The sequence below is a fragment of the Narcine bancroftii genome, chromosome 6 (assembly GCF_036971445.1).
Source record: "Narcine bancroftii isolate sNarBan1 chromosome 6, sNarBan1.hap1, whole genome shotgun sequence".
NCBI lineage: Eukaryota > Metazoa > Chordata > Chondrichthyes > Torpediniformes > Narcinidae > Narcine > Narcine bancroftii.
The window spans coordinates 61,564,651-61,581,308 of NC_091474.1; the positions used below are offsets into that span (position 1 = coordinate 61,564,651).

General features: G+C 36.8%; 1 protein-coding gene across 2 annotated transcripts in view; it reads right to left on the bottom strand.

The window, feature by feature from the left end:
- disc1 (DISC1 scaffold protein) overlaps nt 1-16,658 on the bottom strand; it is a 168,269-nt gene that overhangs the window by 145,283 nt on the left and 6,328 nt on the right. For both annotated transcript variants that reach the window (XR_011340101.1, XM_069885052.1), the window contains exon 2: nt 7,229-8,241. Coding sequence is in view for 1 of the 2 variants with exons in the window: in XM_069885052.1 (XP_069741153.1) it covers nt 7,229-8,241 (1,013 nt within the window). In the remaining variant the exon portion in view is untranslated. The remainder of the gene's footprint in view (nt 1-7,228; nt 8,242-16,658) is intronic.

The following is a 16,658-nucleotide window of genomic DNA, read 5'->3' on the forward strand; positions in this document are numbered from 1 at the left end:
TTGAGAAGGATTCCCCGAAAGCAGGGATGGGTTGTAAAGGTGCCACTGGTGGTCCTTGATTAGGCTTGCTCACCAGTTGACAAGTGTGACAGGTTCTACAAAAGTTCACATCCTTTCTTAATTTCGGCCAATAAAATTGTTCACTTATCTTTTCTACCATCTTCTTCGCTCCAAGGTGACCTCCTAAAGGTGTACTATGAGCCAACTCTAATATTTCATTCCTGTAAATTTTGGGAATTACAACTTGCCTTATTACCGCCCAGTTTTCACTGGCAGTTATCACTTGAGGTCTCCACTTTCTTATCAATATTCCATCTTGAACAAAGTAACCTACTAGCACAGTTTCAATTTCCTGGTGAGACAGAATCTTATCTCTTATCCCAGCAAGATCAGGATCATGCTTTTGTCTAGCTATTAATTCTTCTCTTGACAACAGCAAAGCTTGTTCCTTAGGTTTGTCCTCAATGCTTGCCTCCACTACAGGATCATCATAGACTTTCTCTACCTCTACCTTTTTTCTAGACATGGCTCTAATAATGGCACACGCAGGGTAGATTTCCAAATCCTTTTTGGACTCATAAACCAATGGCTTACTTGTGAGTTTCACTGCAGGTATGACTTTACTCTCTGTTAAATCATTCCCTAACAAAAGAGAAACTCCATCCACCGGCAGACTTGATCTTATCGCTATCGTAACCGGGCCATTAACTAAGTCTGATTTCATCACTATTCTATGCAAAGGTATAGGCTCTGCTTCACCACCAATGCCTTTAATTAATTTCACATCTCCAGTATCAGTTTCCTCACCGAAATTCAAAACGTTGCTTAACACAAGCAATTGGGCTGCTCCAGTATCCCGCAGGATTTTAACTGGCACTTGATTAGATCCTTCTTTAACCAAAATGAAATCTTCAGTCATGAATGGTTTAAAAATATCCCTAACTTTCTTACTCTGAACACAGGCAGTTGGTACCACCCCTTTCTCTTTCTTCCTTTTCAGTACAGGACAATTTGCTATTATGTGCCCAGGCTTCTTACAATAGTGGCAAATAACACAAAAAAAATTTCTTCACTCTTTTCTCTTCCTCTCTTCCTTCAACCTCACTTCTAGATTTTCTTTCTACTCGACTTGGATTATCAGCAGTATTCCTTTGAAAGGTTTTCCCCGGTGTCCACTTAGACTTGTGGGTTAAAGCATATTCCTCTGCAAATTTAGCCAATTCTTGCCAAGTTTTTCTCTGCCAAGTACACTTGAATATCGTCAGGAACACAATTTTTAATATCCTCAATCAGAATGATTTCCCTCAATAAATCAAAGTTATTTTCTACTTTCATTGTGCGCACCATCGATCAAAACACACAACCTTCCTATAAGCAGAATCCAGGTAAGATTGTGTTGCTGTTTTTTTTAAACTCCTGAACTTTTGTCTGTCAGCCTCTGGGACTAGTTCATAAGATCGGAGTATAGCCTGCTTTACAAATTTTCAATCAGCTGCTTGTTGTACCGTGAGACACGAATACACCTGTTGGGCTTTCCCTTTAAGAACACTTTGTAGCAGGAGTGACCCATTGGTCTGGTGGCCATTTTAAATTTACAGCTTCTTTCTCAATATGCTGAAAATACTGGTCTATTTCAGCTTCCTCAAATGGAGGAACTAACCTCACTTCTCTACTGATCAGAAACCTCTCCTCCTGACCAGCACATGGGTTTTGGGCTTCTCCCTCTCCTTGGGTTAGGGTCAGCTTTAATTTAGCTAGTTCTAGCTCATGCTTCCTTCCTTTCTCTCTCTCCTCCCTTGTGGCTGCCCTTTCCTGCCTTACTACTTCTTGTTCGGCTTTCCTTTCTGCCTCTCTAACTTAGTTTTCTCAAAGCCAACTTTACTTCCTCTGAAGTTTGGAAACTGTTCTAATGCAGCTTCTTCAAATACCCCCTTTCCTACATAGTATTTAACAATCTTGACAATCTCACAGGCTATTTCCTTTTTTTCATCCCAGTTCTTACTGTAAGAAGCTTTAACTTGTCAATTATAACCATCAGTTCTGACTTTTTAGCCATTTTTAAATTAACCACTGAAGGGTTAGCTATGAACTGGTCAATATTCATAGTTGCTAGTTTATCTGCTGGTGATTTATACACTCACCATTTATTTTTAATTTCAAGCTGGAGGTTGAGTCAAACTCAGACGACTGATAACTAAGCACAAATCACCCCTAAAGCTTCCAAATTGGTTTGATCCTGACAATTCTCCCAAATTATGATACAAGATCAAACCAGCAACCACAAAGAAGGCACATCACACATGGGTAAAGATGAACAACTGCTTTATAAACAAAAATTTTCCTTCAAACTTTAATTCAAAATTTCCCTTTTATAACAATGCCCACTGGTTACTATGCAAATTTCTATAACAGTGTAAAACAAATCAATTCCCCAGCCAAAGTAATGAGAGAGAGAGAGAGAGAGAGAGAGAGAGAGAGAGAGAGAACAAAATTCAGAATTATCTTCTTGTGTTGCTTGCAGAGAGAGGAACAACTGCCTTGGTCCGGATCCTTCTGGCTGCCTTCAGAATGTTCATCCCTTTTTGAAATCCCAACATTCTAAACTGTCTTCCAGACAATGACTCATGTTTTGGGCCTTCTTCCACTCCATAGCACCATCCAGTGGTGGTTTTATCATCCAAGTTCAGAAATTTTTAGATCATTTTCTGCACATGCTCAGTCCACCTTCACCTTGGCTCTTAAAGGCAAACTGTCACTTTTTAACATAAAACTACTCAACACATACGTCAATACAACACAGAACTCTGTAACCTGTGATATCCTGGGCGGTATATCCTATCTTTCAGAGGGCTTTGGTGTTTCCATACCAGACTGTGATGCAGCCGGTCAGCACACTTTCTACCACACCTCTGTAGAAATTTGCTAGGGTTTCTGATGTCATACCAAACCTCTGCAAACTGCATTTGGTTAACAGGGATTAGTATTTGGAACTCAACTATTTACAAATCTGCCTATTAGATCAAATGTAATATTTCCAAGTTTTCTGATTACACAAAATACAAAGTAAGAATGTGTTTTAATGATGACGATACAAAGATGATTCAAGATGTAAACAAATTAAGTGAGTGGACAGCAACATGGCTGATGGAATATAATGTGTAAGTGTGTGAAGTTATCCATTCAATGGAAAAACAATCAGAAATACAGTTTTTTTAAAATGTGAGATGTTGGGAAATACATTCAAATAGATCTGGGTCACTGAAAGCTAACATGTGAGAATACAAAGGGTCTCACTGCAATTATTTAGAGCTGTGGTAAGACCACACCTGGAATATCACATACAATTTTGGTCTCTTTACCGATAAAACAATATACTTGCTATATCAGGAGTGCAATGAAGATTCACTATACTGGTTCCAAAGATGGCAGGTCTGTCACACAAGGATAGATAGACTTCTGTTCTTTAGTGCTTGGAAGATAAAGAAATCACCTCAATGAAGCATACAAAATTTCTAGAAAGTTCAACAATGTAGATGCGAGCTGGTTGTTTCCATTGGCTGAAGGCCGCAGAACAAGAGGTGACAATCTCAAATCAAAATGTAGGCCATTTTGAAATAAGTAGATTTTTTTCACTCACAAGATGGTGAATTTTGGAATTCTCAACCACAGATAGCATGAAGATTTGTTCATTGATTGCATTCAACTCAAAGTACAATGCATTACTGCATATTAGAGGAATCAACGAAAATAAAGGTAGGGCTGAAAAATTATGTTGGGGTGGGTAGAAAATCAACCTGAAACATATTGAATTGCAGAGCTTGCTCAAGAAGCTTGTCTTGTCCTACTCCTATTATATAAATAAATACAAACATTGTCAGAATACATTATAACTGAAATAATCTATCTTTAAATAGAACAAAAGACAGGGTAAATAGGCATCAGTATTTAAAGAATACACAATTTTCAATTTTATAAAGATGACTCATATGAAACCAAAAGTTCCTTATGGGCTCATGTGAATAATGTAACAATTATCCTCCAGGATAAAACTCATCTCACAATCATAATCAACACTTTCTAAAATTAAAAATGAGGTGAATGAGAGTGGGGCTGATCTGCTCCTAAAGTCATATTTAAGTTGCTGTTCATTACAACTCAAGAACTTTGTCGAAAATTCAAAATTCAACATTCTTAGACATTTCAATATTCATAATTTTCACCTTTATATACACTAACCTGTTAGCCTTCAGTGATCTGATATCCTTGATAATTTTGAATACATTTAGCAGTCAGTTTATCTATGTTCCTGATTGAAATTACAATTTAACTAATCACCTACATCTTTGCCTTGCCTTCATTTCTACAATATATTTCACAGCAAATCATTTTTGAAATCAGGTCAACACTTTTTTTCCCCCCAGAAAAAAAATCTACAGGCCATGATAGGATTTGTGGCCTGTCCAAGAAATGCAACCATTAATTGGATAATAATGAAAAGAAGCCACAGAAAATAAAAACTATTTGGTTTTATTCAGGTCTTATCATAGCTTGATTAAGATCATTTGCTGAGTTATTTAAAACATATTACAACACTTCCTGATGCCATGATTTATCAAAACCAAGCAAAAGGGTAGAATTACATTGTCATTTTTCGATGACAAGTATTAGTCCTGGAAAATGAGGCTATACTTCATGGAAAAAGTGAAACTTCTGTGATTTATAAGTAACTTCTCATTTTCAATGACGAGACTGTTAATAGGCAATCTAATATTTTTAGCAAGCAACCGGACATTTTGATAAAGTTTTAAAAAACTTTAAAATGTCTAGATAAAATCTTCAGTGTTTTAATGAATTTATTTGTTAATATTTCAACAATTTGACTAACCAGAAAATTTTAACCAGAAAGCGCTAATCAACAGAATTAATGAAAAAAATATGGTATGCATCTCAAATCCAGACTAAACAATGTCCTTATGATTCTGAAAATTGGTAATTTGAATATTACCAAATTACAGCATGACCAGTGTTGTTATTCACATTGTTGTGTGAGCTCATTTTGGTGTAATGAAAGCAACACTTAAAACCACTAAACAATATTTAGAACCTCAAAGACTACGTAATATTTCAGTTGTTTACATGTAGGGATTGCAAGCTGTAATAACATTTGATTACTTCTCACCAATATCTAGTTTCTGATCAAAAAACAAAAGTGGAATTCATCCTCAAGAAAATTTATTGCACAATACAACCAATTATGTATCAAAATTAATGGAAAACACAAAATTAACATAAGAAATCAATAACCTTTAACAAATGTTACATCTTCAGCCACAACTACACAACCATCCCATGGCCACAGTTTGGTAAATCAGTCCTACTTCTATCTGCCTACAAATAGAAGCTAAGACATGTTAGTAAAAGTCATGCATTGCTGGACTGAGGAAACAGATGACATCCTTTGAGTCATTAGACTGGTTCTCATTCAAGGGCTCAGCAACCAACTGACCAATCAGCAAATATATAAATGACTGCATGTCAAGAGAGCGATTTGTGTTCCCAACCAGAAACCATGGCTGCATAGTGAGGTGCACTCTCAATTAGCCAAAAGCACTGTGTATAATTCAGGAGACCTAGCTCTATACAATAAAATCTAGTGTGACATGCATGCCCATCAGGGAAGCCAAGAAGCAATAACGAGTCTCTGACCAACGTCACAGGTATCAAGCACTTACAGCAGGGTATGTGTGCCATTATGGGTTACTAAACAAAACCAAGCAAAATTTAAAAAAAAAACAATATTTTGGGGAAAATTACTCAATACACTTTGTATAACATAGTGCACATTTTGACTTTGTATAAATTGTTGGTTTTTTTTGGTTAACTCGGCCTTTATTCTCTTCAGTAGAAAAATTCAATGCCATGCCTCTCAATCTTATATACCTCTATTAAGTTACCTTTCATTCTTGTTGTTCCGAAGAAAAAAGCCTTATCTTGTTCTAGTGAACCGGTGCGGACTCAAAAGGCCAACATGGCTCCGTAAATGGTTATATGGTTAATTAACAAGCAGCCCATCCCTTCCAGATGAGTTCAATGCATTCTATACTGGCTTCAAGCAAGAAGCTAGTGAGCCAGCAAAACACCTTGTACCTTGAGCATGCCTGCACCCATGGTAAAAATAATCCATTTCAGAGAATGAAACCACAGAGAGTGACTGGCCCCGACAATGTCCCTGGACGTGTCCTCCATGCCTTTGCAATCCACAGGCAGGTGCATTCAGATATCTTCAATCCATCTCTCCAACAGGCTGAAGCACACATTTCAAGAAGACCACTACCATCCCGGAATGTAGTGATGGGCCAAAATGACTAGTGGATGGTGGCTCTAATATCCACCATTATGAAATGCTTTGAGGTTGGTTGTGGCTCACATTAACTCCAGCTACCCTCAACCCACTCCAATTCACATATCACCAAAACAGGTCCACAGCATGGGCCTGGCCCTACACTCAGCCAAGGAACACTTGGACAACAAAGACAACTACATCTGTATATTATTTATCAACTATAGTTCTACCTTTAACACAATAGTACCAAACAAACTCATATCAACATATTAAAAGACATCCCATCCTGGCCACACTCTCTTTAATGCCTTCCTGTGATGAAGAAGATTCACATAAGAGATTATACACTGCCAGGTTCAAGGACAGTTTCTTTCTTGCTGTTATCAAACTCCTGAATAAATGTCACAATAGTATATTTATGCTGTCATTGCTTCATATCAACTGATCTCTGTAACTACACATTTGAATTGATCTTTTCAGGTATGAAATATCAAGCACTCTGCTCACAAAACAGAATCTTATCACGGCATCTTGATCCAAATGATAATTAACCTGAACTGAACTTTAAAAATTCAAAACTCCAGATTCATTTTTTTTCCCCCACTGATTGTATAGTGTATACACATTGGATTGCAGCTATTTTTTCAATACTGCATTCACAAAATGAAAAAAAATTAAATCTAATTATTTACAATTATACCTAGTTTTAATTATTCTTTAAAAACAAATTAGAATTTATTTGAATAAATATATTTCATCATATAGTTCCAAACATGCCATTTTACGTTTTTGCCTTCTTACAAGAACAGTAGTGTACAGAACCCACTATAGCATTTATAGCACAGAACAAACATTAACGATGTAAAATATTCTAATAATACTAGCCTTCAACTTCATTCTGTTTTCAAGGAGACAATCTTGAAGAATTGTTTCATATTTCCTCATTAAAGAGTAACATTTCCGGTCAATTACAGTAATGTTGCTCTCATATCCTGATGTTACAGATGAACCAGCAGATGAGCCATCATACGAATCCGCTGAACATAAAAATGTATTTGTATCTAGTGAGAGTAGATCATAATCCAAAGGTATGTTTTCTGATTTTGTGTCACTATCACATTTAATGCCAACATTCTGACATGCATACAAGCAATGGGTCTCAAAATCCTTCCATGAAGACTTAGGGCAGAACTGATTTATTGCTAATGTATTAGCATCATATTGTCTCATCTCTGGCTCAGCAATGGGAAACTGCAAAACAAATCTATTCTTCTGTAATTCATCTCTGTTGTCAACAATAGTGCTGTTACAGTCTGATGACATTTGTATGAAATTGAAGTTGGAAATGAAAGTGTCAGTTGAATCTATTTCTTTATCTACATCCCAAGGCAGCTGTCTTTGCAAATGTTCACCATTCAGTTGTTTATTTGGACTAGCAACAGCTTGTGCCTTGCTAATATCAATATTCTTTTCCTTTTTACACTGTCTAAGGCAAGCTTCCTTCTGTAGATTGCCTGTCAACAAATGCTTGGAGTAATTAGGAATTCCAGTGTAAAAGGATCTTTCTTGACAGTTAGAATTAAGAGAACAGTGGACATTTTCTGATACAGTCATAGGTGCAACCAAAGGACATCTAACAGGTAGGTGATCTGAATACGAATTCTGATATTTTGTAATTCTGTTCTCCCTTGGGTGTTTATTTAATTTATATTTCTCTTGTTTATTAATATCAAAAGACAAGTTTGCACAAGTCTTGCTTTCTTTTCCAATGTTTTGTGATACCAAATGTCTATCAGTAGCCATGGGATGACTAAACGTTTCCTTGACATCCTTTCGCATATATCCTGGTCTCTTTGAGAGCTTTTTTTTGCAGGAATTGACTCCAGTCACAATTGAATCTGAAAAACAAAGGAAAAGCACTTCTGAAAAATAATCATATACATTGAGCAATTGCTCTCTAACTCAACTCTACTCTTTGTAATCGTTGACTAGTACTTCCACACCATTGCATTTATACGAAAGAAAGTTGCAGGAATGTCAACATTTTTAAAGTTACAATCTGCTTTTGCTTTACTTTGGCAGTACTGTACATTCCAAACAATAACAATTCAAAAGGTTTTTTTTATAATTACCTCAAATCTGTATTTTATGCTTACAAACTATTAAAAAAAGCTATGTCGTCTTGTACCATCTAAACCCAATCTATTCAATTAACTTGTTTCTGCTCCAAAGAAACCAAATCCAGCTTCTCTCATTTCTACCTTCTTGTAGATCCCTCATCCCAGGTTTCAAGGCTTTGACATCTTTCCCAATTCATGAAGCATAACTATTATTTCCACCCCCCCCCCCCCCATAATTTATCTCTCTCTTTTATACACTATGCCATTCTCTATTACTACATTGAACTCTACTGAACAATACAAAAGTTTTGTGAAGACTCACAATTCACCCTTCAATATGGCTTCTGAGCTGGTAACTATTTTATTGTGCAAATCTAATCAGTTGCATGTCACTGTCATCTTTTGCTTTTTCTAACCCTATCTGATTTCACTCCCCCATTCTTCTCCACCATTTACATTCTTCTTGCATTAACAGTTGCTGCATTTTAATTCTAACTAAAGGAACAAGTTACAAGTATAAGCCCATCGCAATCATCAGTGTCATTAATGAAATCTGATTTTAATTCTGTGGAATTCTCCGTAATGAACCTCAACTCTCATGGTTCCAATTTTCTTTATGGTTACTTGGGTTTCAAGATAAACTTTTCTCACCTGTTGTCAACCACCCACTGATGCTATTCTACTTAATTGCTTTTACAGCTTCAATTTTGCTACTCCACTTCTTACCAAGAAAATCACTCTTCTGGGTTGGTCAATTTTACCTTTTTCTGAATGTGTTTTATTTTATTTTGTGCCCAAAAATCAATTAGATGATTTGGGCAACACGGTTAACACAATGCTGTTACAGCAATCAGGACGAAGGTTTGAATCCCGTGGTCTGTAAGGGGATGGTACATTCTCCCCATGTCTGCCTAGTTTTCCCTGGGGGCTCTGGTTTCCTCCCATCCTTCAAAAAAAAGACATACCGGGGTTGTAGGTCAATTGGATATAATTGGGCAGCACGGGCTCATGGGCCGAAAGGGCCTGTTACTACACTGTATATGTAAATTTTAAAAATTTCTGACTCTTCAATATCATCGAAATGCTCCAGTGATTCATCCTCCCACATTCTAAAACCAGTTTCTAGACTTATTCTTCCTACCATTCCAGCAATAAACTGAATATTAGTCTGTCAATATTCAAATTAATTCAACTTTATCTGGGACAACTTTATCACTCTACAACATATCTGAATTTAATCCTTTTACTTGCAATCAACATTGTATTTCATGTGCAAAAATGTTTACAATTTACGGCATCCTCAGAATTAATACATTATTTTTATCTCACCACATTATAATATTTCCCAAACCTGATAGATTTTACCATTTCACTTTACTTGAAAAGCAATCATATTGCTTTTAACTACCTTCTCTTTATTTAATTTAGATTTATTGTTTCATGTCACATGCATTGAAATACATTGAAAATCTTAGCTTTGCATGCTATTCAAGCAGCTCACAAAAAGTCAACATGCTCCTGTGCTATTCTGCATTAAATATACACAAAAATCACACAATAAAAACAAAGTACTGTAACTAGATTAATAATGACAATGCAAATCTAGATCTCTATCATTATAAAATAATAGTCACTTTAAGTAATCCCTATGCCATTGGTGCTCTGTAATTAGTAAGGGATTGCTTAAGGTCGTATGTGAGTGGGAAGAAGTATTATAGTCAGTATAATGTGAATATTTTGTAATAACATAAGAATACACCCATCTCACTGTAGTAACTGTAGTGCACCACTGTGTGGCATATGTATATGTATATGTATAAAGCAGGGGTGGCCAAACTTGCTTAATGTTAAGGGCCACAAACGATAAAGCTCACATGCTTGAGAGCCGCAGGACAAGAACAAAATTCACACATATGTTTTTATTGTTACATACACATTTTGTAACAATAAAATTATATAAATTTTAAGAAATGCATATTAAATGCAATAATATTTATTCATGCATGCAGTTTTTAAACTGATAATTTGTATTAATTTCAGTAATCACAAAGAAACAAATATGAAAAAAGATATTTTAATCAGATTTCCACCTTACAAAATTAGTCTTATAATCATATTTTTTTATAACTAAAATACAATGCCTCAAATATCAGGCTATGAAAGATGCGAGTCGGGCGGGCGAGGGGGGGGAGACCGGCGGCGCGAGTCGGGCGGGCGAGGGGGGGGATACCGGCGGCGCGAGTCGGGCGGGCGAGGGGGGGAGGAGACCGGCAGTGCGAGTCAGGAGCCGCATGTGTCTCACTAGCCACGGTTTGGCCACCCCTGGTATAGAATGTGTGTGAACAGTTTCCTCAGATGGTGGAATGTATCAGTAAGTAGTCTCTTTTGTTATTTTAATCTTGCATCTCTTAAGTTATTTAATAAGCCTCCCAAGAAACACAGAGACATAACATGGTGGCAGCATTATAAGAGAACAAGAATAAAGTCATACAATTGATTGTAAGTCATAATACTGAAAAAAATGGCTGGAGCAACAGCAATTTACCCAGTGATGGACGGAGAGGCTGAAGACATTGTTGAATCGTTTTTAAAAGGTTTCAGCAGAAGTGCAATTTAGCATTCAAAAGCTATTTTAAAAATGCATCAGCAGAGGAGAAGGTCAGTTATATACTTCTCTGGATGTGGAAGCGAGGCCTTGCCTTATTTAATAGCTGGGAGCTTAGAGGTAGAGAAAAATGATCCAGAGCAGATATTTGCAAAGTTTGCTTCTCACCTTGAATCCAGGTCTAATCATATAACTAAATGCTCTGAATTCCAAGGCTTAATGCAAGAGATTAATGAAAATGTTGATAAGTTCCTCACTAGTCTAAAAATTTTTGCTGCAAAATGCAGATTTAAGGAGGAATGATTAGTTGATCAACTAATACGGAGGAGTGCCCATCTCGAAGTGCAAAAGTCTCTTATAGGAAAGGCTAGCTTGAAGCTGGCCAAAGCTATAGGCACAGCCAGAGCCTTCGAAGCCACGAGGACGCAAATGAAATCCCTATCTTTGCAGACCCACCCACAGCAAAGAGAAGGAAGGGTTGATGCTATAAAAACAATCAGAAAAGTGCAAAGCCCCCCCAAGACCTGCAGGAAGTGTGGTAAACACCCCTTCGATGACCAAAACAAATACCCTGCATATGGTTCTGAATGTAGAGCCTGTGGTAAAGCAAATCACTGGGTGAAAATGTGCAAGTCTGGTATGAAGAAAACAGTAATACCAGTGAAGAAGGAAGAGGATCCACCACACAAGAGGAAACAATGAGGACTCCGACACCCAGATACTGGACATAGTCCATACACCTTTACGAGATGTCAGATGAGATGAAAGAATGAAGTCAGTTGTACAAAAGGATCCAAATACAGAGGACAATCCAAAACAAGCCTAGGATATTTAACCTAGGTGAAGCTGGATACTGGATCACAAAGCAATGTCCTTCCACTCAGACTACCACCAGGAGTTCCCAGACAACATAATAAAAACGTCTCCAAAGACTGTGCATTAGAAACAGCAAATCTTATGTTAATGGTCTATGGTGGACCCATGATCAAGCAGCTAAGGAGAGCTAAGATCAATAGCTGTCATAAGGAAAAGAACATCTTCTGTACATTCTTCATGGTAGATGCAGATGGACCAGCAATTCCAGGTCTGAATAGCTGACAGAAGTTGCAGTTGATCTCTGTCAATTATGAGATCCAGATGAAGAAGATATCCAAAAGCATCAACAAAAACAGGAAATGATTTCCACAGAAGTACCTACCATGCCATGGTACATAGTGGGAGCAGACTTGTTCACCGAGAATCAAGAGTAGTATTTAATAGTAGCTTGTTACTACTCTAAATTTCCATTCGTCAAAAGGATGAAAGACCTCAGAGTTTCAACTATCACCTCAGAAATGAGAGCGCTCTTTGCTGAACAAGGAATACCTGAGAAGTAATATGTGACAATGGAACACAGTACATGTCACAAGAATTCAGAAATTTGGTGGAAGGGTATGGGTTTGTTATCACGACGTCATCGCCATACTATCCCAAAGGTCATGGGTTCATTGAAAAACAAATGCAAACTGTGAAATGCACACTAGTTAAGTGTCGCAAAACAAAAGACCCATTTTTAGTTCTTCTATGATTACAATAAACACCTTTAAGGGCTGATGCGGTCCCCAGCAGAACTTCTAAATGGCAGGAGATATAAAACAACTCTGCCAAGCCAAATATATCTTCCAAAAGACTGGCTGACACACAAGAAGGACACCAGCATTACAACAAACATGCACAAACATTGCCAGAACTCTTCAGAGGGCAACATGTTGAAAACATAGACCTCAGCAAAGGTCATCAGAGAAGCTGAAACACCAAGATCATACACCGTCAAGACAGACTCTGGCAATCAGCTGAGGAGAAACAGAATTTACATCCGCTGACACAGGATGCAATGAAGCAGAAAGCTTTAATACCAGCAAAGCCTGCAACACCAATATCAAGTGAGGTATCAAGTGAAAAGAACACACCACTAATACCGAAACAGGTGTCAGGTGAAGCACAAGCTACAGCACCTACACATGTACCAGCAACTCACAGCCAAATCCACAAGATGGCGATACAATATACTGCCACCAGTGCGATATCAATAAGAACTATTTAAAAATAGTTTTGTAAATAAACTGGTGTACAAGTTCAGTTAATTAAGTTGCACTGGAAAGAAAGTGATAAAGAACACAAATTTTTTTTCATCTTGAGGAGGGATGTTTATATAGTCAGGATAATATGAACTATTTTGTAACCACTTAAGAATACATCCTTCGCACTATAGAAACTGTAGTGCACCACTGTGGGGTGTATGTATACGTATAGAGTGTTTGTGAACAGTTTCCTGAGATGGTGGAAGGCACCAACCAGTCAGTAAAGTCTCTTGTTTTATTTGAATCTTGCATCTCTAAGTTATTTCGGAAGCCTCCCAAGTAATACAGAGACATAACAGGAAGGTTGAGAATCACTGCTCTAGAACCAATTGTTACCAATATTCATTTTAATAGTTAACCCTTCCAATTAAAGTTATACATAAGTTTATCCATTTTTTCAAATTTTCATTTATTTTCTTAAGTAACAGAATATAAATTAATTTGCATAAATTTTTTCAAATCATTATCTGTACGTATTCCTAAATACTTAATCCCAATATCAGTCCACTTAAATTGAATGACTTTTTGGCATTGTGAACAATCACCTTGTACTAATTCCATTATCTCATTTCTATTCCAATTTATAACCAGCGACTCTTCCATAATCTATCAATGGCTTATAAAGTCTAGGTAATGATAACTGTGGTTGAGTTAAATATACCAACACATCATCTGCGAATAGACTAATCTTTTGTTCAGTTTGATTTACCATAAAACCTTTTAACTGCTGGTCTATACAGATCATTTGAGCAGGAGATTCTATAGCCAAAGTGAACAAAGCTGGAGATAAGGGACATCCTTGTCTATTTGATTGAAATTAAATGATTGTGATATCTATTCATTAGTTATTTGTCTTTAGGACTTGTATAAAAACCTTTAATACAATTTATGAAATTAAGTCCAAAACCAAATTTACCCAAAAATTTTAAAAATCCCATTCTAATCTATCAAAAGTTTTTCTGCATCCAGTGCAACTGCAACACTTAAATCCTTTTTTGTGCTAAGTAAATTATACTTGGAGGAGTCACGTGATGGAGTAGTGGCCGGACGGTGAACTCCAGCCCTCTCCAGAAAAGTCGGGAAAAACGAGAAAATACAAAGGCACAGAAATACAAGTTAAAGAAAAGTGAGTATAAAGGTGGAAAGAAGATGGAGACAAAAGGAGAAAAATCAAAATCAATGGTAAGAAGAGAGGAAGAGAAGACAACGGAGGAAAAAGGTGAAGGCCTTACCTGTCCGAAGAGGCCCGCTGTGGAGAGAGGAGCCCACTACCTCAGGTCAGTAGAAAAAGAACTACAACAATGGCTCACAGAGCCGAGTAAAAGTGCGCAACCGCGCATGAAAAAAAACACACCGACGGGAGGGGGGACCAGCTGGGGAGTCGATCTCCACAGCCGGCAACGACAGCTGCAGAACACCTGCAGCAAGAAGAGACCACAGAAGACAATAGAAACAAGAAAGAAGAGGAGGAAAGGGCACCAAAGAAACAACAGATGGCCAACCCAGAGGAAGAAGAAGAGGAAGAATACAGTGAAATAGATAAAGGGAAAGGCAAGGTAAAGGATATACTTGCTCTTGTTAGAGGATACATGGAGTCATTTAAAGAATGTCAAACACAGGAATTCAATGATTTAAGAAGAAGAATAAACAACACAGAAGAGAAAGTGAATAAAATAGATATGACCTTAACAGAAATGGGGAAAAAAATGGACAAGATGGAAGAACGGGCAATAGCAGCAGAAATGGAGGTAGAAGACTTAAAAAAGAAATTGGAGGAATCTAATAAAAAAACTAAAGAGACACAAGAACTACTAACTCAAAAAATAGATATAATGGAAAATTATAACAGAAGAAATAACATAAAGATAGTGGGCCTTAAGGAAGATGAAGAAGGCAAGAATATGAGGGAGTTTATAAAAGAATGGATCCCTAAGACCCTAGGATGTCCAGAACTACAGCAAGAAATGGAAATAGAAAGGGCACATAGAGCATTGGCCTCTAAACCACAACCACAACAAAAACCAAGATCTATTGTAGTAAAATTCCTAAGATATACTACAAGAGAAAAGGTACTGGAGAAGACAATGGAAAAAGTAAGAGAGGGCAACAAACCACTGGAGTATAAAGGGCAAAAAATCTTCATTTATCCAGATATAAGTTTTGAACTCCTAAAGAAGAGAAAAGAGTTCAATACAGCAAAGGCGATTTTATGGAAGAAAGGATATAAATTTACACTGAAGCATCCTGCGGTATTGAAAATATTTATTCCAGGACAACAAAACAGACTGTTCTTGGATCCAGAAGAAGCACGAAAATTTGCAGAACAATTACAAAAATAGACTGAGGGATGAAGACGGGTAATGAGAGTAAAAATGATCACGATTGATATGTATGTGGGTAAAGACAAAAATAGTCTGAGGGATGAAGACGGGTAATGAGGGTAAAAATGACCACGATTGATATGTATGCGGGTAAAGAGGTATAAGAGTGAATAGAGACAATGGGCATACGTGAAAGTATCTGTAATTAGAGGAAAACATAGATAGTATAGACAAGAATTAATAAGGGAAGGTAATGGAATAGAGAGAATAAGGAGGGAATTAAAAGAGTGACCTTTGTGACATATGAAAAGTGAAATCTTTTCTGGGGGGGCTGGGTGGGGGAAAAGAGCGGTCACTGCAAAATCAGTTGACGCTTGCGAGTGGATTCGCAAATCCAAATGGAGAGGGGAGATGTGGTTGTCCGACAAGGGATAAAGGACAACTCAGGAGGGGAAGGGGAGATTGGGGATAAAGAAGATAGAAATAGGAGAATAAGGAAAATGTTGGATGTTGTAGGAATGTTGTCTGGTAAAGAGTTGAAAATAAGAAAACAGAAATGGAAAAGGAGGAAAGGTAATGATGGAAAAACGGAAAGAGAAGATAAACAAAATATAAAATGGCTACGCTGAACTATATGACTTTAAATATTAATGGAATACATAACCAAATTAAAAGGAAGAAACTACTAAATTTACTGAAAAAGGAAAAAATAGATATAGCATTTGTCCAAGAAACACACTTAACTGAATTGGAGCACAAGAAATTATAGAGAGATTAGGTAGGACATGTAACAGCAGCATCGTATAATTCAAAAGCAAGAGGAGTGGCTATATTAATTAGCGAAAATGTGCCATTTAAAATAGAAGAGGAAATAATAGATCCAGCAGGGAGATATGTTATGATATAATGTCAGATATATTCGGAGCTTTGGAATCTACTTAATATATATTCACCTAACGAAGAAGATCAAAAGTTTATGCAAGATATCTTTTTGAAGGTAGCTAATACGCAAGGGAACATACTAATAGGAGGGGATTTCAATCTGAATTTAGATCCAAATATGGATAAAACGGGGAAAAAAATTAACAGGAAGAACAAAGTAACCAAATTTATAATTAAATCAATGCAAGTAAATTATACTTAATAATC